Source organism: Lasioglossum baleicum, chromosome 17 (genome assembly GCF_051020765.1).
Source record: "Lasioglossum baleicum chromosome 17, iyLasBale1, whole genome shotgun sequence".
Taxonomy (NCBI): Eukaryota; Metazoa; Arthropoda; class Insecta; order Hymenoptera; family Halictidae; genus Lasioglossum; species Lasioglossum baleicum.
The window spans coordinates 10143026-10169106 of record NC_134945.1 but is presented as its reverse complement, the minus strand read 5'-3'; the positions used below and the strand labels follow the sequence as shown (position 1 = coordinate 10169106).

Here is a 26081-nt window from a genome sequence, read left to right as displayed (position 1 = left end):
TCTTTAAAATTGAGTCATTGAATTTTATTTCCGATTCGGGCACGAACTTATGCAATCATCTAATATTTATAATCTGTCTACGAATTAGCATTTATTTCGAATAACGACAAAGAAAACACAACCGAGTGCCCAGCATATGTGACTGGTATAGTCGTTTCATAAAAATTTCAAAACCGAACCTATTTAGATTTCTCGCAGTTTGTATAAGAATATTCACTTGAACGAAGAAATTGATTTGGTCATTTCTAATGGAAGCATCTTCGTAATTTCCATAATAATACAATGAAACCCATCATGGTGCTGTTAATGTTAAATAAAAATCAGCTGATGCATTTGTTCATGACCTGCTAGTTTCACTTCCTGCAATATGTACGAAAGTATACGAGTATTTCTGGAAAATGAAGTCTTAAACGAAAAAATGTTGTTCTTCTTCTTCGGCTTATTTCTGCATGTGAAATCACCTCACAAACATTCATATGATTACGGGGACTACTTGTGCATATCGACGGATTTTTAGTTCTCGGAGGACTGATATAACTTCCGCTTCTACACAGGGTGGAAAATGAAATATTTCAATATTTATCCAGAAAATATTGGTAAACGTGACGCTGCGTTACAGAAAGTAAATTTCGGACAGTTCCAGCAAGAAAATCGTAGAGTGCAAACATCGTAAATCGCAGAGACGAAATGTACATTTTCCTCTTTGAACTGTTCGAATGATGATGCTTTGCAGCGACGGTGTAAGTTAATATTGCTTCAACGTCGACCCGAGTACCCGTCTTCTTCGGCATTCGAAAATGTAATGGACCTTCAAAAATGTCGATATTTTCGTAAAAGTACAGGAGAGTGCTCTTGATGCACAATTTCCTGGTAGCTCCTGTACCTTTGAGCATGATGAATGTCTCGAACGCTACATCGCACGGTGCGGTATTTGACCCGAAAAGTCTGAAAAAACTATTTTAGCGTTATTTACGTGCTGAAGTGTCATCCGTGTGCTGTCATATCACATTTAAAAATCCAAATAATTTTTATTTGTATTTATATTATATATATATATATTTTTTATTTATATTTTTATATATAGAAGTTTGTAGACGTTTAAATACTGTTCAACTCTTTTGTTCGAAATATTTTTTTCACAGATTATCGGAACCCTTGAAACATCGTAATAATGGAGTGTTTGTATGTAACTTATGTTGAAACGATGTCCCTAATTATTTTAATACTAAATATGTAGATCACGAAACTTATTAATAAGTAAATATATATTTTAAGAAATTTTTAAGTACATACTTGCTATTAATTATATCATCAGGAAACACGCTGCGACTGTTGAGATGCTCATTTCTACTTAAAATAATCTTTAATCTGTGCAAATCCCGGACTAATTCTTTTTGCACCAAGATCGCAAACCTTTATCGATTGTAATGATACCAGAGAGAGAGCACCGGATATTACCCAATACTGTAACAAAATCGTCAATGATTGATCACACACATGTTCAAATATTAATAACCATATTAATTTAGACGATAACGAAATGAAATCTGTGTGAAAGTGCTCTGTATACCTACTTGAAAAGCTCGTGTAATGCAAGAATTTATACAATTTCCTTGAAACAATTGAAAATCGCTAATGAATGGATGCTGGACGTACTTCATGGGTGTATAAACAAATAAAAACAATGCTGAAGTCTTATTCTTCAGACCTTTATCTACGTCAAACAGCAAAGATTGTACGACTGAAGGGGGTCTATGTATACATTAAATTTCTATGTAGATTTTTTATATCATTTTGATGTATGCTTTCCCAAGCTAGTAAAATTGCTGATTTCAATTCAGATACTGTACTGTACTGCTTTCCACCTTCGTATAATATTCTTGACAGTCTTTCGGAAAATCCACGACTGCGTGTGTGTACAGTGTGATCACTCGGTGTAGAATGACTCTTGTGCGAAAGTAAACGTTTTTATAACTCCGGTAAAAACGAAGTTTACGAATTAAAGTTTTTTCTAGGATCTGTGTGCACAGCGCTAAAGTAAATTACTATGTTCGAAACTTCGTTTTAACGTCTGGAGAAGTGTGATTAAAAAATGAATTTTCACATAATTGATTTTAGCGTATAAAATAATATAATCTTGTCTGAGAACTAAATGGTTCAATAGTGTTTCTAAATAATCTCTACTTGGAGATTCAAATTGCATTAAAAAAGTGCTTCCGCAAGTGGGAAAGTCAGTGGTGGAAGATTGCGGCTTCTAAAGGGAAGTAAACTGGTGATCAAAATGATAAGGCACCTCAAGGTTTTTAGCAATGAACATTCATTTGTACATATGTACAATGTACATATATACACGTAGAAAGTGAATATACAACAAAATAAGGTACTAACTTTTATATAATATACTAAAAATGAAATAACTCGCTCAAACCATTTAATATTTCTACAAAAATTGACTTTTAGTGTGGGCAAAATGATAAGATACGTTGAATATAAAATAAGAAAAGTATTAGAATTCAACAAAATTACACAATCTTTGGCAGTTTTAGTAATGCGTGGACTGCCCTTTACGTTGTACCACTTCAATCATTCTTCTTGGTAAACTTCTACATAGATTTTTTATATCATTTTGATGTATGCCTTCCCAAGCTACTAAAATTGCTGATTTCAATTCAGATACTGTACTGTACTGCTTTCCACACCTTCGTATAATATTCTTGACTGTCTTGCCCAAATATTCTCGATAATGTTTAGGTCAGGAGACCTTGTAGACCAATTCAGAACCTTTATATTTTCCGCTTTAAAATAATTTTTTACTATGCGACCAGTATGCACAGCCGCATTATCTTGCTGATATATATATTTTCTGCCCGAAATTCTGCGAGCATATGTTCCAATTTGCTCTTTGATTAAATTTAAGTAGCCAGCACTATTCGTACGGCCTTGAATAAATTTTATTTCCATTTTAACTCTATAGCCGATTCCTCCCCATACCATTACTGTACCGCCACCACATTGTCGACGATTCAAAACCCTTTGTTTCCTTCCTAAATCATGGAAATAGTACTTGTATCCATCTGGACCATCAAAATGTAGTTTCTTTCCATCCGTGAATATAATTCGTTTCCACTGAGATTTCACAACATCTATATGAAATTTTGTGCGTGTACAACGGTGCCTTAGCATTTTGTTCACCAGTGTATTTTCACAAAGATGCGACAGCTTTATTTGCTATTGCAAAACAATTATGCCTCGTAAACTAGCTTTTGACTACTGAGAGACTCCATTTTTGCATTATCGAGACATGAGAAGCCGCATTCCGCACCCTTACAAACCTAAAAACGAGTCTACTCCCTTAAGTGAAATTTTGAAATCAACTTTTTCCCGACTTTCCGGGCCAAATACCCCGCTGTGCATCATCGCGCGAACTGGTCGCGCATCATCGACGGCCCTGTGAAAGCACGGAACGAAAGAATCGAAGCAACGAGACGGAGGATGGCGGGCACAGTCGCGCGCTGAATTTATCGCGCATCTATTTAAGAAGCTGGGCTCCCCGCGTAATCTCGCGAGAAGATGACGCACGGGAATGACGTGGAGGTCGATGCCACCCGAGCGAATCGCATAGCTCGGTAAATGATTCAGCGTTAATGGTCAGAAGCGATGTCTCCCCATACTCTGCAATAATCACGAGCGGCGCGAGAATGCGAGAGCTCGCTTCGACCAATAAAAGATCACGAATAAATCGTGCTGTAGCGCAGCCGAGAAAAACAATACCCATCGAGCGAGCGACGAACCGTTCATAATACGACGTTCGATAATCGTGTATCGTCTACCGTTTCCAGGAGGAATTAATTAATGACGCGGGAGAAATTGCGGTGAGTTCATTGGAACACTTCACGACTGGAGAGCGTCGCGCACGTTTATAGCGGTACAATTGTTCTCTCTTTACAATTGCATCGGATATCTCCGATCCAAAACTGTTTGGCGAACAACGTTCAACATTTTCCCTGTTGATCTTCAACACGAAAATGCTGGAGCTCTTCAAAATCTTCTCCAGAGTATCGTTGATTCTCAATCTCTCGTAACGAAATTAAACATTTTCAGAAGGAAAATAAATTTCTATTTTTGTTTCACTCGAACGTGGTGCAATTTAGGTAGAAAATTGTTATTTTGCATAAAGATTCGCTGTCCATTCATAACTCTCGCAAGGTAAGATCTAATAACACATTAGACCCGGACAAATGAATTTCATAAATAGCCTCGTTGTTAATAAATTTTTGATAAGGAATAACACAGAATAAAAAGCCAACAAACAGATTTCATTTTATTCATATATATAAAAATTCTTTTCAAAATTCTGAAGCTGGGGTCAACTTCACATTATCCGAGACCTCACATTATCTTTCGAAGGGTAATATGTATACATGCATATATTAGATGATTGCATAAAATAAAAATTTCGAATAAAATGGGGTTTTCCCAAGTGGGTTTTAAACCCACTTTATTCGAAACTTTTATTTAAATAAAATTTTCGCCCAGCTCTGCTTGCAATCAATGCGAACATTTTTTATTTTGGATAAAGATCCGCAGGCTACTTATAATAATACAGTGACGCGTATGTATATCGTAGTAAGTCGAAGCTATAAGTTTATTCCTAATGGGACACACGTTCTTTCATCGAATATTGCGCGCGTCACATGAATTTCAATCAATGGAAACTAGTAATACGGTGAAATCGTGGAATCGATGGAAAGATTTATCAGAAACAGTGAACCTAGCATTTGAACGGGATCAGACATGTGAGTGGAATATTACCAATATATCGATTACAAAAGCAAATATACCGTTTTATCACGCAGAGCGTTTTCTCGCGAGAACGTGAATATCGACCGACTGGTATTGAAAGCCGAAGTTCATGGTAGCACGCGGACAAGTCACTATACGAACGTAGTGATTATCATGTTGAAAAGGAAAATACCGGGATCTCGAATGGAAATTAATAACCGAGTGCTGTTTACGAGATGGATCACAGCGTGTTGAATCAACGTCCGATTACGAAAAGGCCGCAATTGCGTTGCAGAGGTTGGGATATTAGAACAAGAAACGAGAGGATACTTAACAACTCCGGAAATCGTTTCGTAGGAAGGTGTTAATGTTCAATTGAAGGAGAGTTTGTATTTGGACGAAATATCTGTTTATTTGAAAGAACTGTTCGCTTCGCTGGTTCGACTAATTGTAACACTGAAGTCTCCTAACTTTTCTGAGAACGCGAAAGTGAAACAAAATATATTTTTGTCGCCGATAGGTGGGGCTACTTTGCACCCCCACTCTCGTGAATACTTCTCTAAGGAGTGGGAAATTCGCGAGAGTGACGTGTCGCGAGTTTGCCCTTGTAACGGAATTTCCACGGGCCCTACACCCACAACATGCCTTCTGCGTCTTCAGGTAACGGGTCCTTTCTACATTAAGGGGGTAGTATAGGCTCGATTTGTAACTAGAAAATACCTAGAATATTACTAGAAAAAGGGGTCGAAACATGGGTTTGCGCACTGTCGGTTTTCGTCCTTATTTCAGAAAATTTTGGGCTGAATGAGGGCTTATTCTAAAGAGGAAGGTTAGACGCGCTGCGCCCTGGTTACGAGGTTAACGAGATTATGTTTATAACTAATAGTATGAGGGCCGAAAGTAGAGAAAAAGTCTAGGAAAAAAACCAGCACATATCAATGCATTTTTCTGTCTCCAAAAGACTTTTTGACTTATGAGATGACCAGGGCGCAGTGCGTTGAACCATCCTCTTTAGAATGAGCACTCACCAAGCCCAAACTTTGCTCAAATAAGGACAAAAACCGACAGCGCGCAGACCCACTTTTTCGATCGGAAATCTGGTAAGATTCTGGTTATTTGCTAGATATTTGCTATTTACTAGGATCTTACTAGATTTTGGATCCGAAACATGGGTCTGCGCCCTGTCGGTTTTTGTCCTTATTTGAGCAAAGTTAGGGCTGGGTGAGGGCTCATTCTAAAGAGGAAGGTTCAACGCACTGCGCCCTGGTCATCTCATAAGTCAAAAAGTCTTTTGGAGACAGAAAAATGCATTGAAATCTGCGGGATTTTTTCCTAGATTTTTTCTCTACTTTGGGCCCTCATATTATTAGTTATAAACATAATCTCGTTAACCTCGTAACCAGGGCGCAGTGCGTCTAACCTTCCACTTTAGAATAAGCCCTCACTCAGCCCAAAATTTTCTGAAATAAGGACGAAAACCGACAGCGCGCAAACCCATGTTTCGAGCCATTTTTCTAGTAAGATTCTAGGTATTTTCTAGTTCCAAATCGAGCCTATACTACCCCCTTATGTAGCGACGATTAAGGTCAGCTGTGACTCGAGTTTTCGGCCTCTGAGTAGAACAATCCTCCGACTGCAGTCGGCCTGACGGAATTAGGGAAAAGTCGAGGTGGAAAAGGCTGCGACGCGCGGCGGTTTCGACAGTGGTAGAAGATCGCGGGCGGTCTCCCTTGAAAGTTAGCCCAGGCGGTTACGCTTACAACGTTTCCCGCTGGTTAGGACAATGGGGGAAAATTTTGTACCCAGCACGAACAAACGGCAGAGGACGCAGCCGCTATTCTGAATGGTAATGAGACGCTCGAGAAAGGTTTTTCTTCTTTTTTTCTTCTGTCTAGTTTCTTCCGGACTAGAGCCAAGAGAAATTTTTCGAACAAACGAGTGGGGCGCGAGCTGTGTTAGACCACCCAATTGAGCTGAGCGGGATTAATCCCTTCGTTACTGCAAGCGATTAGGCTCGCTTTCCATAAAACGAGCATTAAACACTGCGTTATCATTGTTTCAGTGTACCCTAAATCTTGTGGTTAGTGCAATCTCCTTGATAGTTCTTCGAGACGTTAGCTAGATAGCCCTACAGATTTCTCGGGGTGGTAGATCTTCTTTTTCAGATCTACAGTTTCATAGCTGCGGAAAAACGGATCGAGTCAACTGCAACTCTTGTTCGGTGAACTTCTTGTTGCGACTGTTTGCACAGAAATGTACATTCTTGATCGTTTGAACATATTCGAAAATGCCACGACGTCAATGAAAAAGGGTTCTCCACGGTAAACAAGGATTGCTCACTGTCCAAATCTTTGTTGAGTTATCGTGAATCTTTTTATCAATGGTCGTTTCAAGGTCTTGGTGTTGTATACCGTTGAATTCGCCTTGATGCCCGCTGCAGCGTTGCATTATAAGTAGACTACGGATCTGTATGCATTTATAGCAAAATTGTGTAGATGAAATTCAAAATTGTTGTAAAATTTTCAAAATTGAAGAAGTCAGTATATGATTCCTCCTCTATTAAAATCACTAAGAGAAGAAATAACATTCAATTTGGTTTCCATTTCTTGCAGTGGATGCAGACAAAAAAGATCCGCAGTCTAATTATAAGAAACACAAAGTCCTTGCAGTATTTTAACGGGTCGCACTCGTCATGAAGATTTTAACCATTCATTATTATGTACGCACCGACGAATACGACAAAGGTTGTATGCGTCGTTTGAGTAGTATCTAATATCTTTGAAGAGAGGTGTAGACATTTTTAGAGTTCTCTTCAGCGTTTTCATATGTCCTTGAGGAGGCTTGGGGATTCTTAAGGTACCCTTCAAGGTCTATAAAATTTCATCGCTCTATATCTCATTTCTAATAGAAAGTTCTTTGATTTTGGCACAGATTTCGTCCAAATTGCCCACTGTGCGGCAGACATAAGATGCGAAACCCTCCAGTAACCACAAACAGCTGTTAGGTTTGAATTGTTTGTTATTTCGGGTCCATAAGATTGCTGAATATTCTTGATTGTTGTTGGGGTGTCGTACACTCCGAGTGTGCAGTGCAGCACAGGTTAATACCGTCCATAGTAAGTGCATGTCACTTTGTTGTTTTCGTGCATTTACAATTGCCGAAATCGCCTTCGTGTTTTCGTCGGACGGTGGTCATAAAGTAATTCATGCTCGTCGAAGCAACTAATCTTTACAACAGCCTCATCAGTAGCCGTCCTTACCCGTAATAAAATTGACGGGCTTAGGGCAGAGGCTAACGGACGAACGGTACAACGCCTTCTACCTTTATTATATACTTACCTGAATAATCAATGCAGTACTCCTTATCGGAGCCATTGATTTTGAACAATGTAGGAGACAAATAATCGTTAGGTCTTTACGGATAGGAATTCTGTAGTCAAATGTTTTCGCTCGAAATTTATGACCCCATTTTCCCGCTCGCAACACAAAGTACGCGGTAATCCGCTCGCAGAAACGGACTATAATCGCTCCTTTAAGGGGGTAGTATAGGCTCTATTTGGAACTAGAAAATTACTAGAATATTACTAGAAAAAGGGGTCGAAACATGGGTTTGCGCGCTGTCGGTTTTCGTCCTTATTTCAGAAAATTTTGGGCTGAGTGAGGGCTTATCCTAAAGAGGAAGGTTCATCACAGTGCGCTCTGGTCATCATATAAATCAAAAAAGTCTTTTGGAGACAGAAAAATGCATTGAAATGTACTGGTTTTTTCCCTAGATTTTTTCTCTACTTTGGGCCCTCATATTATTAGTTATAAACATAATCTCGTTAACCTCGTAACCAGGGCGCAGTGTGTTTAACCTTCCTCTTTAGAATAATCCCTCACTCAGCCCAAAATTTTCTGAAATAAGGACGAAAACCGACAGCGCGCAAACCCACGTTTCGAGCCATTTTTCTAGTAAAATTCTAGTAATTTTCTAGTTACAAATAGAGCCTATACTACCCTCTTAAGGTCTTTGCCCACTAGACGCCTTTTCTGCCTACCTGCGCCATCGCTCCGTCCCCGTTTTCGGTTTCTTCTGTGTATTTCAATGGGACTGCGCCTACTATACCTGCAATGGCGCCATATACCTGCAGGCGCAGTCCCATTGAAATACACAGAAGAAACCCAAAACGGGGACGGAGCGATGGCGCAGGTAGGCAGAGGAGGCGTCTAGGGCAAAGACCCTTAGTGTCTTCGAGAGGTGTAGAGGCTCTTACGGTTCCCTCTAGTGTTCTTATGTATCCTTATGGAGATCTAGAATTTCTTGCAGGTTTCTTGACATCTCTTCGGAGACCCTCAAAGTACCGGATGGATTTTCTATAAGTTGATGGAAGCTGTGTTGAACCGTACGAAACCATTACGGATTTTCCTCTCGATTGTCCCTTTCGGAAAATCTTCACCTTGAATTTTTCCTTAAAAGCCTTTATAAATGCTCCAAGTCAAATAAATGAAGTGTCATTATTGCTAAATTATTCGAGGTTTCGGTTGTTCCGAAGAAGTAATTTTTTCGTCACTGGCGAACGATTTAAGACAGGTGGCACTAATTATGTTATAAATAGATAGCGGATTTTCGTGCAAAATAAAAATGTTCTACCTGCATTGCAACAAGCTGGAGTCCAGTAGAAATTTATTTTGTTTCTTAATATGTTTAATCGATTGAAAATAATGTAACAGGATTTTGAAATTCTTCTAATATTTTTACTGTTTAAAACTACTTATTTTAATCGTGAATGCATGAAATCCGAAAATGATTGCATAGGTTCGTGCCCGATTTGAAATAAAAATTCAATGGTTAAAGTTTAAAGAATACAGCTTTATTAATCAATTATATAGTCACCATTCTTTTCTGCAATTAGAAAAGAATGGTGAATATACAAGGGTGTCCCACGTAACACTTTTCACGATCTTTCAATTAAGTGCTTGCGATAATCTGACAAAAAAATATTTTACACAAAAGTCGATCAGTTTACGATTGGCTATACAATCAAAAAAGTTTGAAAATTTTCTCCTTAATTATTGCCCAGGTCACCTTCATTTTTTTAAAATGGTACTTCAAGGTCATCCGAAGGTCATGGTACAATACGGATTATAATACTGTTAAGTCAAAAATACCAAGTGCCATTTTAAAAAACGAAGGTGGCCTTGACGATACTAAAAAAAAAGAAAAAATTTCAACTTTTTTTCATTGCAATCGAAAACTGACCAACTTTTGTTGAAAATTTTGTTTTTGTCAGATTATCGGAAGTACTTGAAAAATCGAGAAAAGTGTTACTGTATAAATAATATTTTTTACACTCCGTTCATGGAAATCGGGCACGAACTTATGCAATCATCTGATATTAAAACGCAGTTCTAAACTCTTGAACAGCATTCCACTTGCTTATATTTCTAATAATTAGCCCATTTGTGGCCCGGTTCGTTTGATGGTTGTCGCTTAACCGATCCCAGGTCCTACCCTCGTCGACTTTGTCCTCGCAAAATAATACGGCATTCGCTTTTGAATTCCGTCGCACAGAGTAATCTTACGGCGAAAGTTTCTGGGGAATTAGAGAACACTGGGACCACCAGCACCACCGCAACTTTCCGCGAACACACACCACCAGTCTTTCGAAAGTTAACTCTGCGGTCGTATTTACGTGGTTCCAGCCGAGGGGAAACGAGAAGAAGTTCGAGTCGGGCGACCTTGTAAGAAAATATTTAGTTAAAAATATCTAAACCGCAAAGGATTCCCAGCTTCTCAAACTTCTCTGTGTGTTTCAAAAGTTACCCTTTCGTAATATCTTGTCATTGTACAAAATAGCGTATGTGTTTCTTTAAAGTTGGAGAATTTATAGAACCATGCTTTGACAAAGGATTTAGCAGGATAAACATGGTCCAGCGACTCTCATGACATTTTTACTGATATCGTGTGCAATTCAATGCTTTTAGGTTGAAGATAATCCCCTGAAATTTTCAATCGCTAACCTCTCATTCAACGATAATGTAACTTAACTTTATCATTTTTTTCTCGGTTGTTAATTAAGATAGTAAGATGAAAGAAAATCGAAAACACCCAAAATTACTTCCTACATTACATATATTTTTTTCACAATTGTGAGCAAATTACTAGGGGTAGAAAAAATCTATTTTTTAATGGTGGGGGTTTCAAGCAACCCTTTGAGTGATTCCGGGACGTAAGCATTCACAGTGAATTTATATCTTTCAGCCTTTCTTACGTTTCTGGCCTTAAATGACCTTGAACGATATTATGATGGAAAAAACGAAGATACTCGAACTTATTCCTTGCATTTCATATATTTTCTTCTCAATTGCGAGCAACATAGGAAGGGTAGAAAGAAATTTATTTTTTGGGGTGGGGATTGCAAGCAACCCTTTGAGTTACACCTATGAAAGAATTCAAGAACAATGTTCTGTTGGCTATCTAATATATCTGAAAGTTTCAAGATGGCTGGATTGGTGGAACATGGTTAACTCATTGAAAAGCTAATGAAATTACGCCATTCTAATATTGTACATAATTAGAATGCGGATTTTTATGCATTTATGAGGAAATTGGCTGGGCGAGATATAAAACAGTAAACGATTAGAGAAATTGAAGAATAGTGCGATATTGTCTTTAATGCGATAAAGTCATTAAGGGATGAAATGAATTTTTATTCTACTCCTGCTTGCCACAATCAATGTAGAACATTTTTAAATCTAATCTTAATATATGTACAGTGCAGTGTTAGATTAAAGAGATTCCCTTCTTGACCAATAATCTCTTTTTAAAATTTTGCGGGACTATCTTTCAGCCTAAAAGCATTGTTTAACACACGACACCAATAAAAATTGTCGTGGGTGTAGTGGATCATGCTTACCCTGCTAGATCCCGTCGTCATCAGGGTGTCCTTCGCATTTAGCACTTTTTCTTTGTAACTTTCTTCCATCTGACGTTCGTCTTCGTTCTTTCAATCACTGTAAACATTCTTATCGACTCGTACACGAAGCACCTTTGGTTACGAAGGGACAAGTCTCCTCCAAGATTAAAGACTTCGTAGAAATTACGGAGTATGCAGTTGCCGTCGTTTTCACAGCTGCGAATCCATGTGTAGGTCTCTCAGCCTTTGATGGTCTCTCCGAAGTTAACCTACCAGTTGCGTTTATATGTGAGTCAAGGCAAGAAAGAAGATGAAGGGAAGGCGAAGGTGACTGGTACGTGAGGTAGGTCGAGCTCGTGCTTTCGCGTGGTGTAGAATAGAAATGAGAAGGCCACGATCGAAGATCTCCAGTTCCTCGATTTTATCCTTTCGGAGCTCTCGAAACCAGCTATTGTGCGAGACAGCGAGACAGCGGGAGTGAAATTTTTAAACATGAGCATATTGCGGAGTCGAAGTAGGAATAGGAATTATATCAATTTACAAGATATTTCGGAAATTCTAATTCTTCGTTATTCTAAACAGAAATATTCAAACCGTGATTTTTAAAAAGTGCCGTAAATATGGGGATTCTATTCTATCAAGACAATCATCCGAAACACAAGGCCTGAATTATGCAGAATTTTTTTACTGTACAATTGTGCACAAGTTTTGTGCTGACCTGTCCCCAATCTCTTGACTTGAATCTCATTGAGGATTTGCGGAGTTGTCGTAGAATACTACCTAACAAAGATAAATTAAAAAACAGGATGAAAGAATGTGTGATATGAAAGATAAAAATGATAAAGTTATTAGCGATTGAGTGAATAAATCCAAATCCCATATTTTCTGAATATATTCATTTTTCGACAAGTGTGTGGCCATGCCGGCAATGGTTTCTTTTGTTCTCACGTTGATGCCACTGCTACAGCGAAAACTTAAATTTCGTTTTGAATAAAACAACACAATTTTGATTGCAAAAAACATACGAAAGAACCCAACTCTCTTTATTCTTTAGAATATTTTAGTAATAGTTTTGGCTCTTGCTCTGTCTTCGGTTGGTTTTGGGATCCGTTTCTCTCGCGAGGAACGATATGTAAAACCCTTGATAGCATCGCGCAATGGTCTTAATTTCATTGGTGAAATCTCCCACCGTGTACTCTCCTAAATGTACATGAAATCAATTTCATTTTGTAAACTAGTGTAATTAGTAGCCCAATAAAATTTCTGTCCTCGACAATGATTACTAATACTAATAGCCAAAAATTATTTCCATCATCGATAACGGTTCCATACGACCAAAAAGAATTGTTGTCCTTTATAACGGATATTTATCAGTCAAAGATAATGTCTATCATCGATAATGATTGTTTCTAAATAGAACATATGCAAATTTAATATTTTCAATTAACTAGATTTCCCGAATAACTTCTGTGAAATTCAACGATTACTGCATTTCTTGTGATAAAATATGAACTTTTTACAAATGATCTTTTTTATCAAATTAAAGAGAGACTATTGTTGATGGCGTCTGAATAACAATCATCGCAAAATTGGCAGTATTTTTAAGTTATGCGAGTAAAATATTTCTTTTATAAATATTTAAAACTTTAAATAACTAACTATAGTATAACTAAAATTGTCATGAATTGACAAATATACGAAATCAACGAACCAATTCTATTGTTTGCGATCTTCATTCTATTCGTTTAGTCGTTTTCCGTTCGAACACCACATCGAGCGGCCGGCAAAACATTCTCGCCGAGAATGTCCCTTTTGCCGAGAGGTTGCAGGTCGTGTCGGTGCTGAGCGGTGCCGGTCTGGTGTGCGCACCTCCATTGAAACTATATGTATAGAAGAAAGTCAAATGTCGGCGCTCTGGCAGGTATAGTGTGCGCAGTTTTTCCTGTCCCAATACGTAGCCGTTCTAGCCCGGCTACCCGACGCGTCGGTACGGCCTAGTGTGCGCATCCCCATTGAAATACACAGAAGAAACCCAAAACGGCCTAGCGGCGCGGTACAGGTAGCCGCCGTGTCGGTATAGTGTGCGACGACCTTAAGAGTTTCCAGTCCTACGTAACAATTTCAAACAATATCTCGTGCGAGAAGTATTATTTGCGCCACTGCTTACTCTTTGCATTCCAGCTTATGAAATCAGCTGTTGAAGCTACTGAAATGGCCTTACAGAACACGGAAAAAGTGGTGCCAAAGATTTAAAGCCGGAAATTTTAATTTGGACGTCGACGATCATTCAGGTGCACCAAGAAAGAAAATCCGTCGCAAACGCAAGAAGAATCGGCAGAAAGATTGGGAGTCTCCAGACAAGCTTTTATTACATAAAATGTAATTTGAATTTGGGAAAAAAGAGAAAAGAACATATTTGCACACCTAATACACAAACCTTTGTCTCCGGAAAAATTGCTCTTTTGTTAATCGAACAAATAACGCTTTTATGGCTTGGGCACGCTCAACCTTGTGAGTGACTGTATACTTGCGTTGCATACGTTTTCGTCGATTTTCAATTCGTCGCCTTCCAGACGCGTTCTTATTACATTGCCCATCGCCAGCTGCTCGAGCCTTTCCTTACGGCATGGCAGCGAGTACGTGTACTCCTGAATATCGCAGGATTGTACTCGGGGGAAATACTCGTAGTAGCCAGGTATTCTAGCAATTTCTCGTATCTGGAAGGCTTTTCGTCTGGTGTTCGGCTGAATTGACGCCGTAATTGCAGCGTTTCATCACTTTTTCACGTGGCTCGCGGACGATTGAATAGGCTCCAGATAGGAATAGAGATGTAGCTGAGAAAGGCGGGTCCTTAATAATAGAAAAAGAAACTCGGCGAGAAAAGAGACATCAATTGGATCAGAGACTCGAGACGCAGGACTCTTCAAGACACCGTCTTATTTAATTCATTAGCGACCGCTTGGCCGTTTAATGGTGTTAATCTCGGGCCATTTATAAGGCTCGATCAATAGCGGGCTAGTAGATGTGATTTAGGAACGCTGATAAACAGGAGCGGGACCGAACAGCCTTTTGGCACTATCGCGGGGCTCGTGAATCTTTTAGGATATGTCGTGGGGTCAGATTCTAGATCGCTAGATGCATTAAGAGCCGAACTCTTCGTATGACGTTCGTCGGCCCGGAATGCCCGCTTGTTCTATGCACAGGTTCATTTATAGAGTTGAACATTACGTAATTGGTTCGCCGATGCAGGTTTCGAACAAATCTGAAATGATAAGGACGTTTCGAGTCCACGGGAGCTCGATATTCAGCTTTGAAATCCGATTAAAATTGAAAGCTCGATGTCGGGCTAATGATGCTGCCGATTTCGATAGGTTTTTGCAACGGTATGATATAGTACATACACTAACGGCTAAACGTTTGGATTCACTTGCTGATTTTGATAACAATCAAATATGCCGATAATATCTTGAAATGATCCATCGTTATTATTAGACTGCGGATTTTATGCATTTATGACAAAAATAAAGTAGTTGCAATTTTAAAAATTCAAGAACATTAATGTATTAGTTGCAGCTTATGAACATTATTGAAGAATGAAAGAAATTATTACTTGGCCCCCTTGATTGTTGCAATTGATGCAAACCATTTTTATTTTACATAAAGTTCCGCAGTCTAGTTATTATATCAAATATTTCTTACCAGATTTCAGCATTTTCTTATGTCCATAATGCACTTGTATAGTTTGTACACCCAGTTTAACCCTTACGTAGCCAACCAATATGTATAGATTATTTAAATCCTTTTGTGTTTCACATATTTGCAAAAATTCTCATTCTAAGACATATAAATTAATATGTTAGCGAGCAAAGAATGGACATTCAGAGGAATTTTGTAATATTTAAAAAAAAAATGAAAAGAAAACGAAAGAAATATCGAAAAACATGAACTAGAGAAAAAAAAACTTCGTCACGATAATTGCCCCACTGTGCCAAACAGTTCCTTCACAGTACCAACTGTTGCTGAAACATTTTTTTGTGTTAGTAAACACAAGTCTTACAATTAGGTGCCTCACCCTGTATACTTAATTACAATTTTTAAATGTTCAATACAGGCCCAGATAAAAAAAGTTCTAAAGAGTAGTACCATTAACATTGTCTCCACGATTCTGACCAATTTAAATTTTTCAAAAAATTGTTTTCGCGTCAGCTAGTCAACCAATCCTTGTAACGTCACAAAAGATTCAAGTCGCGTTTCGTACTTGATTTACCGGTGGGTAAGAATATTTTGGAATACGACGTCACGGAGAACGTCTCAAGAAGATAATTCGTTTCGCTCGCAGCAATTTCAGAACCCGCAGTAATAAGAGAGCGTATTCATTAACGTTGCCCACTATTCAAGCTAGCTAGTTAAAGTCGATGTCGCCCTTACGGCGCGTACCTACTCCTCGTCAGTGTGTTTGATTCTAATCGGCCATCTTCTTGATTAGAGCGCTGCGACCAGCCAGATACGGCTCCTCAAAGAAGGAACGTCTTCTTTTCTGATCGCCGCGATTTTATTAAGCAACACCAACCACGATGTCGTCCGATCCGATGAGAAACGAGCTTCACTTCAGCGTAACGTTTTAGGTTAGGTACCTATTCGATGCACACAAGTAGTAGGATACGATTCTAGATGAAGTGTAATACAGACAAATAAGAAGATACGGCGCAAAAATGAAATCGAGAAGTAATGAAAGAAACATTGACAAAAATAAAAAGAAACTTTTTGAAAACCACGCTTATATTAAAATGCACTAAAAAGGAGAAAATAATTTTTTTTGGACATTAGTGACTATAAATAAAAGCGTGGAGCGCCCACGAAGATTACGTCAATAGAGTTCAGCGCCCCACGCTTTTATTTATACTCACTAATGTCTAAAAAAATTATTTTCTCCTTTTTAGTGCATTTTAATATAAGCGTGGTTTTTAAAAAGTTTCTTTTTATATGTTCTTTTATTTTCTACTGAATGAATGGAACACCACAACCACACCTGAGCTCCTTCGATGCGAAGTGGGCCAGTGGAGTGGGGATGAGTCGAAGTGGGAACACGTAGTGGAGTAGGAAGCGCTGGCGCGCGGAGTGGGGATCGCTGAACGCGATGACGTACTACCGATCGTCGCGCGACGAGGCGTGTCGGTTAATACTAAAATTTTTCCCCCTAAACGCACAGTTTTTTTTTATAAATTTGTTTTTTGACATTGCATTGTCATCCAGTTCTGAGCTATGTTTAAAGTTTCAAGTCTCTAGCTCATCGGGGAGTGGTTTAAGATTCGATTACAAGATTTGACGCATACGTCAACAACAACAACAACAAGTCGGCAAGTTAATATAAGCGTGGTAAAAAACAAAGTAAAGTAAAGTGAAGTGCCCATTATTCAACCAAGCTGGTCAAAGTAAATGTCGCCCTTTCGGCGTGCACCTTCTCCTCGTCAGTGTCTTTGATTCTAATCGGCCATCTTCTTGATTAGAGCGCTGCGACCAGCCAGATACGGCTCCTCAAAGAAGGAACGTCTTCTTTTCTGGTCGCCGCGATTTTATTAAGCAACACCGACCACGATGTCGTCCGATCCGTTTCCAGCGAACAAAGGGGACACCGATGGGGATTACCTATATTCTTATCGCGATTTCTGGCCCGGTTCTTTGGTCTTATCGTTTAAACGCGAAAGAGAGCGTTTGGCTTTGTTAAGATCGACGGACGACGCGCGGCGCGGCGCGGCGGACCGAGAAAAAAAGGATGGAAGAGGCGCGCTTCCTCGCCTCGCCTCGCCTCGTCGCGCCGTGCCTTACTGAATTTACACCGCGCTATACAAAGATCACAACAAAAGATCTCCTATTCAAGTTTCGGACTGCACAAAGAACGTTTACTTTCTTCTGGCCGGATGAAAACGCCGGATAATTAAGTTCGAGCGTTGGATGCGTGCTCCTCGAGAAGCGAACATTGTGTACTCCACCGTAATCTCTCCGCGTTCTAATGAATCCTGCATCACAGTTCATCGCACGCTGTTCCCTATCGGCACATACCACAATATCTTCGCAAATGGGCGGCATTTTATGCTCGTCTGGAGCTTTTGATCGGTGGAATTAATTGCGGGAAATATGTAGTGCGATCATTCTCGCCTCATTCGATCCGTTGCGCGACAATTCGATAATGACCATACCGGGTTATTTCGTGCAAAATCGATCGACCTTTGCCGATGACGTCAAGGATTTTATGGGAAATCAAATATGATATGACGCACACGTGTAGAACTATACTAATCTTAAGTCGTCATTAGACTGCATTTTATTTGTGACAAAAATGAATAGGCGTAATTCGAAACGGTAAACAGATTAAATGAGCTCAACAGTGAACGTACACTATTTTTAACATATAAAAATTATTGGTAATATTGAAGTAATAACTTTTTAAAGGGATATTAGTATTTAGATAATATTTAACAATTATACTGCAAATCTTTATGCATTTATCGCTTTTGAACATTTTCAAGAAATGCTAGGATATAAAATATGACAGAATTTAATTTATTACAGATCTACGAAAAGTTAATACCATGGAAAATAAGATTTTATTTGATTCGAGTTTCTCTCTCTCTCTCTCTCTCTCTCTCTCTTAAAATTCGTGTACAAAAATTGCAAAATGCACAAACATCCGCAGTCTAGTAATTATTTACAATAGCGAAATCCTTGTCGATTTGAATAACCGTAAAATGTGTTATTAAAGAAAAAGGAAAATTGTGTTGTACGAAGGTGTTAATGTTCAATTGAAGGAGAGTTTGTATTTGGACGAAATATCTGTTTATTTAAAAGAACTGTTCGCTTCGCTGGCTCGACTAATTGTAACACTGAAGTCTCCTAACTTTTCTGAGAACGCGAAAATGAAACAAAAATATATTTTTGTCGCCGATAGGTGGGGCTACTTTGCACCCCCACTCTCGTGAATACTTCTCTAAGGAATGGGAAATTCGCGAGAGTGACGTGTCGCGAGTTTGCCCTTGTAGCGGAATTTCCACGGGCCCTACACCCTCAACATGCCTTCTGCGTCTTCAGGTAACGGGTCCTTTTCACATTAACGGGGTCCCGTACCATCGATTTGGGCCTTTAGAAATTCGGGCTTTTATGACTCTTTGCGTCTTTATCATTAAAGACGAATGGTTAAAAGATGATCATATTGAATATTTTCATACATTATTACAAGCTAACTCTAATTATAGACCACGCGAAACATGGAGGGTTCAATGCCCTGATACAATTCAACCAGTTCCTGAAAATCAGGGTCAAAAAAAGATTTTGCACAAATGCGATAATTTTGAAACCAATGCAGGGGGACACCGGATTTCTAACTTTTATTCTTGTGAAAATAAGTGATATCCCAATCAAACTTCAAAAAAGTAAAAAAAATTACGCCAAGTATACGAATTGAATTGAGCCGCTAACACGGCATAATAATTATGATCAGAAAAAATATGTGAAATCGAAATGAAAGCTGCAGGTACATAAACTATAAAGATCTAGACATTTGCCTAGATGTCCGCGGCCTGGAAGTCAAATACTTGGCGTGGCCAATAATATGAATAATTCTTATTCATCGACACCTTGACCTTGCCTGGCCACGCCAAGTATTTTATGTACTTGCAGCTCATTTCGATTTCACATATTTTTTGTGATCATAATTATTATGCCGTGTTAGCGGCTCAATTCAGTTCGTGTACTTGGCGTAATTTTTTTACTTTTTTAAAGTTTTGATTGGGATTGTTATTTACCACCACGAAACGACGTAAGCAGAGATATACGATCGACTAGCTCATGGTGGGGACATTTACCTTAGAAAGAGTAATGCTCAATTTGATTCTTTCTTACAGAACCGTATGTAGAGCAGAACTGTCCATTGAAAGTAAACGACGAAGATTCGTTTGTTTAAGAAATTTTGAAGTGTGAATCATCCAGTGAATTCATCGAAAGAAAGAACCGATCCTACTTTGTTCACTAGTCGCTTCGGATGATCAGTGTTGATGAAATGCGGATGAAGACAATGTTTACACATTTCACTGTGGATGAATCATTCGGAATGAACGTCCAAAGTAAACAGTCTAAATTCGCTTGTAGTCTAAATAGAAATTTTGTTCATTCCTGCGTTCAGAGAGTTTCAGAAGGTATGAAAAAGAAAAGAAAACAATCGACTCGTTTGAGCTTGTGGAGTAAAGTACACCCTTGAAGAGGTTCGTGAGCGGTCGTATTTTTCGTCGCGTAAACGTAGGAATTCGTAATCGGACTGGCAGCTCCGTATCGTCTGGACGTAAAACGTCCTCGAGGAGGAGTTTTCAGCTGAAAAGTGGGTTTGGCAAGGCGCCATGTTGCGTCGTCAGCCGCGCCGGCTAGATTCCAGCTTGCCGGTATGCAGCTACAGGTAGACGTACACCTGGTCCTTAAACGATTTCAATTGCTGGTCTCTGTTCAACCGGGTTCAAACGCTTTTCACGCTGTTTTTAGCCCGCTCAATGCTTTGATGCTCCGAAACGGGAAAACATGAAACAGCAACCCATTTGAAAAGTATCCTTTCGAGTAAATATTTCTCGTTGTAGGCTTTCCAATTTACAGAGTCTTCGGTTTAACGTCAACTCATCGGATCTTGGCCCTTCGAAACTTGTTAACAAAAACATTTCTACCAGTTTACGGTTTCGGAGCAATTTCCGGAATAGTAAATCCGAAGAGCTTTCCCCGACGCTCAATATACATTATTTCAGAGAAGCGAAGGATAGTGGCCGACGAGTCCATGTTTGTTATCAAGCAAAAGAGAATGCAGCCGGCTTTTGTTGAACGCTTCCCGTTTCCTCATTTTCCTCTAGCGCTTAGCGTTCTTTTCCCTCTTTCCTAGTTTCCCTCGCCACGGCTCATTCTCGAATAGCGGTGAACACTTTAACGAGGAATTTAAAGAAATCCCGATGGAATCACGGGTAAACGCTCGCTAAATACATACTCGTACAGTCAATAGCAAAAGTCTACAATATTGCTCATACAGGGTGACCCATAGGTCACGTCCCCATTTGAAAGATGCATAACTGTTTTATGTTTTCAGAATTTCTATTTAGTTTTATTTGTGGTTTGAAGTACGTGAACTGGAGATATTTTTAATTCGGAAGTGGGCTCTTTACACTACATTTTATTAGACGAATACCATAAGTTCGTGTCCCATTTTAAAACAAAATTCAATGGTTTTTGACAGAATACAGCTTTATTAATCAATTATATAGTCACCATTCTTTTCGACAATTAGAAAAGTTTGCGACACTATGCAATCACCTGATCATCACAGATTTCAATGTTTCCGGCCCCAGTACGTATTGATCCTATAAATTAACACTGGAACTACCGAGCACTTAATGCAATTCACATACTTTGCCTTATAATAACGACAAAATCGCATTTATTTAGATTTCGTATCTGCTTTGTTCGATCGACGAGATTTGCACGATCGACGAGAGATTAAAATTACGAAACCACCACATAATTAACACTTCAATTCATTTTTATGTACAGATAAATCAGCATAAGGAAAGCCTCGATCTAAGAAAACCTCTCGGATCCGTGCTGTTTCTTAGATCCTGTGGTTCTCTCTCCAGAAAACGTGCAAACTTTTTGTTTGTTTCTTTTTATTATTGATTTCGCTAACTACATTTTTGCGGCTGACTGTAGAGCCACGTGTTCCCGACCAGTTTCTAAATTTATTGATGCTTTGGTCAATGAAAATGTGTGATATTAAAGCATATAAACATTAAGATAGGCGAACAAACGTATAATTACCTGTTCCTGCGTCCCACTCGATCCTCTCGCTTCTCCTGCCAGTCGAGTGTGGAAATCAAACATTTCGAGAACTTGATCCAGCGTGTTTCGTAAACGTCTAGTCGTGACGAGGCGTTGAACCGAGCCGATCGCGTTTCAAAATCCCCACGATGCGGCGCGAACACAGCCTCTGGCAATTATTCTTATTCGCGTAGGTAGGTAGTGGGTCCTCCCGTTAACGCGCGCGAGAAACACGCTGGTAAATACACCCGCGAGCTATAAATTCGCGGATATTTGTTCGCTCAAGTGTGGATACTCTTTTTCACGAGGCATTGAAATTTCACGAATCTAAAAACGGAACGATAAATTTACTGACCGTTCCGGAAAGATATACGAGTCCCGAGGAAACACGCTCGCGACTGTCGGGAGACGCGCAAAGCTTCTTAGACACTTATTCTGTATGCACGCGGAATAAGATGTGTACGAAAATGTCGAATTTCAATGGGAGATACGCCGCGAGATATATTTCACAAGCTGCTGGCCACTTTCAAGTGGAACGTGCAGACGACGCCTATTATTTTATTAGTCTTGGCGATTTTATTACAATAGGACCTCGATTAAAACCAGCTTGATCGGGAGACAAACAGGAAATAATTAAAATGTACATTATATTCCAAAATAAATTGTTTATTTTTGACAATTCATTTACCTTCATAATATAATCATATTTGAACGCATAATTACTTGTTTGTAAGCGGGATCCGGTTAATCGAGCTCCTACTGTATATTTGTTCTGGAGGACGTATCCCCGTTCATAAAATCACGATGATGGGCACTGGTTTCAGCCTGAATGGCCTAGGACAGGGGTCGGCAACCTGCGGCTCAAAAAACTTTATTTATGCGAGTACTATTTATTGTTGGCAAGAAAAAATTTTGTGGCTCTTTAAAAACTTTGAAATTTCGTAAATTGTAATATTTGACTCTTCCGACTCAAAAGGTTGCCGACCCCTGGCCTAGGATAAATGTATGTACTTATTACTGCGGGTGTTATACCGAACTATTTTTTCCAATGAGATTAAAATACGTACAAATAAATATTTTGCACTGAAGAAATTTGTATAATTCAATGACAATGTATATTTGCTGACGAGGCGAACAAAATTGTCAATAATTCTTATATTTTTGTAATCTCAGGATTTGAAGAAACATTCTTTATAAAAGGTAAAAATGTGAACATTGTTCACATGATTGTACATTCTTTAGTAGCACAACAATCCCTAGAAATGTCCCTAATAGCGAATAGCGAAAGTCACGTAAAAACTCTGTTTTGCCAGTTCTCTAAAATAGATTCTCGCATTTGTTTGTTACAGGAAGTATTGCACACGATCAGCGCGCCCAGCGGACAAGTTCGGCGTATCGTTATCTTCAAGAAAAACGGCGTTCAAGCTATGGTGGAATATCCTTTGCAATAGAACTGTTCTGTCCACTCGGTGGACCGCGTGTTACGTATGGATCGCGAGATACCGGCTTCTCGCTGGTACTGATACGATAGATGAGCTTAAAGCCCAAGAGGATCTCCATGGCGACACATATCTTCGGAATGACTCGACGCGAAAGTTTGTCGGTCACGCGCCGCCGTTACAATGCGATGAGGATTTATAACCGGAACTTGGGGGCCGACGATACCGGGTTACAAGATCTTTTGCCCTGACTATCTCGAGTGTAAATGAATACCTTCGTCTCGAGAGACTTGAAGCAACCTGTACATACAGGGTGAACCACCTGAGACAAGTCACCTGAATAACTTCTACATGTTTTGTGATAGGAAGATTATTTAAAACCCTTCTGTATTTAACATGTTTGCACAAATTCTCATGTTAAACTATAAATTAATATATTAGCGAGTAAAGAATGGACATTCAGAGAAATTTTGTCATATTTTTTAGAGGAACATTAACAAGTTGTTGAAAGAAATACAGTAAATGGGTACCTGGGTACCCAGTTGACTGTGCAAAGGTTAAGAAAGCTAGGTTGACCTACAAATCTAGTAAACGCCTCCACCTGAAAAATGGGCCCCTCGAAACCAAACAACTTCTGCCTGAAAATATTTCTTTCCATCTCGAAAAAAGGGGAAGTTCAAACAAATCCAAACATAGTTTGTCTTCGGTGACTCACCCTGTAGTATTGGGTCATTGCAAAAGATCTGATTTTCGGTTTATTCTCAATTTTCTCTTCATTAAAGAAGTAGACTCGCGTTTCCAGAATTACAAGGATGCGGGATGCACCTTCTCATTTTTTAACACTAAACCTACCTCTACCGGTCGAGTGACCGGTTTTATATTTTCGTTTCACAATTATTGAAATTACGAAGTTGCTTGCATGGAAAGTGATTCGATCAATTTCTTTATCCAAGCACATATTGTAATAAAAATTGCACAAATTGTAGATGAATAGATCCTTGTCATTTTTATAAGGATAATGTATATTTTTATAAGCATTTTTCATTCGCTTTTAGTGCTCGGTAGGTTTAGTGTTAATAATACGAAGATGGAGTTTTTCAGTAGTCAAAAGCATTAGAGATAAAAGATCAATCTAGGCCGCGATCGCCCTCAAAAGTCCTATTTTTAGCTGCACGTTTTTCTCAGAAACACACTAATTAATCGTCAATTTTCATACTCGAGCTAATAGCAGACGTATGCCAATTAAAGAGACGATAACTTTTTTAATATTTACTATACGATTTGAACTGTTTTGGGAAGCTAGAGCAATTAGTTTACTACAGGATGAGAACATTTTTTTTTCAAAAATAGCAATTGATCAGAATTGTAGAGAAAATACTAAAAATTGCATTTTACTACCTTTTCGGCATATATAGAAAATTTAGAAAGTACGTTTTGTAGGTCTGTGTCAATTATATGCACTGTAAAAGTTTCATCGAAATTGGTTGATGCGGGAAAAAACGACAGGCATTGAAAGATATAAAAATTCTTAGATTTAGACCGAATATCGTGAAAATCTGAAATTTTTACCATTTTTAAACGTTTGTAGCTCATTGCAACGTCGACCGATTTTGACGAAATTTTCAGAATATGTTTAATTGACACATATTTACAAAACGTATCTTTTAAATTTTCAACATAGGCCCACATAAAAAAGTTGTAAAATGCAACTTTTAGTATTTTTTTCTACAATTCCGATCAATTGCAATTTTCGAAAAAATTTCTTTTCCCGTCCTGTAGTAAACTAATCGCTCTAGCTACCCAAAAAAGTTCAAATCGTATTGTACGATATTAAAAAGATTGCCGTCTTTTTTACAGCGTCCGAATATTAATTCGAGTAACCGTATATCAAAATAGTGTCTGTGGAATTATCGCCTTGTCGCTCGATCTAGGATGGTGCTGTGAAATTTATGAGTGTCGACAGATGTTTGTAAACTTAACCAATGTCATCTGTCATCGACTCCATTCATCAGCGAACACGCGTGGGGGACTAAGCCAAAAGTTTTGTTTTAAAAATACTTACGTCGTTCATCGGTAATCGTGGAGAACGTTCCCACGGGCAAGTGTGTTGTGAAAAGTAGTTTCAAAAATGGTGAGGATGAATCGAACGATAGGAATTTATTTTACGTGTATTTAAATACACGTGTATTATTTCACGTTTATTATTTTACTTGCAATACTTCGCTTGTATTTAGTCATTCGTGCATTAATATGTACATCCTTTATTTTAGCTCGTGTAATTTTTAAAACATTGATATTAATGAGAATGTTTCATGCACGTGTGACAAAACACATGTGAAATAGCATACGTGAAAGAATACACGTGTACTCGTGGATTTCGTAAGTAAGTTGAAAATAATACATTGGTGTCTCTATAAATTCTCGTAGTCCGTTCACTATTTTCATTTGTGCCTACCCATTTTTGTTTTACATGTATAAAATCCGTAATTTAGTCGTCACTCGACAGCGGATTGTATGCATTTATGATAAAAATAAGTAGGTATAATTTAAAACAGTAAATATATTAGAAGAATTCAAAAATACTGTTACATTATTTTCAATCTATTAAACGTATTAAGAAAGAGAATAAATTTCTACTTGACTCCAGTTTGTTGCGATTCAGGAAGAAAATTTTGATTCTGCATAAACATCTGCTGTCTATTCATCACTCGACTGCGAATTTTTATGCAAAATAAAATTAGTCCCAGCTTATTGTAAGAGACTGAAGTTGAATAAAATTATATTTTCTGTTCTAACGACCTTAGAAATTCGAAAACATTGTACCAATATCATGAAATTGTGCTAATGTCTTCTCAGTTTTGTATTCGACGTATACATTTTGGTCATAGATGCCTAAAGATCCGCCGTCTAATTGCATTTACTTGGATTTCCTTCCAGTTTTGTTTAAATATGTGCTTCAGTACAGAAGTTCACTAAAAAAATATTTCTCACAGAAAAACATATTTATAATTTTAATATTTCTAAAAGAAGAAATCAGGAACATTTTCACTCATTCGGCAGTTCTAGAGCTAGTCATCAGCATCGTTTAGAAATACTGCTTTGCATTATGCACACTAGTTATTATG

At 38.5% G+C, this 26081-nt stretch overlaps 1 protein-coding gene across 3 annotated transcripts in view; it reads left to right on the top strand.

The window, feature by feature from the left end:
• Sm (heterogeneous nuclear ribonucleoprotein L) overlaps positions 1-26081 on the top strand; it is a 377399-nt gene that overhangs the window by 112186 nt on the left and 239132 nt on the right. For all 3 annotated transcript variants that reach the window (XM_076441781.1, XM_076441779.1, XM_076441780.1), the window contains exon 4: positions 22867-22952. In XM_076441781.1, the coding sequence (XP_076297896.1) occupies positions 22867-22952 (86 nt within the window). The remainder of the gene's footprint in view (positions 1-22866; positions 22953-26081) is intronic.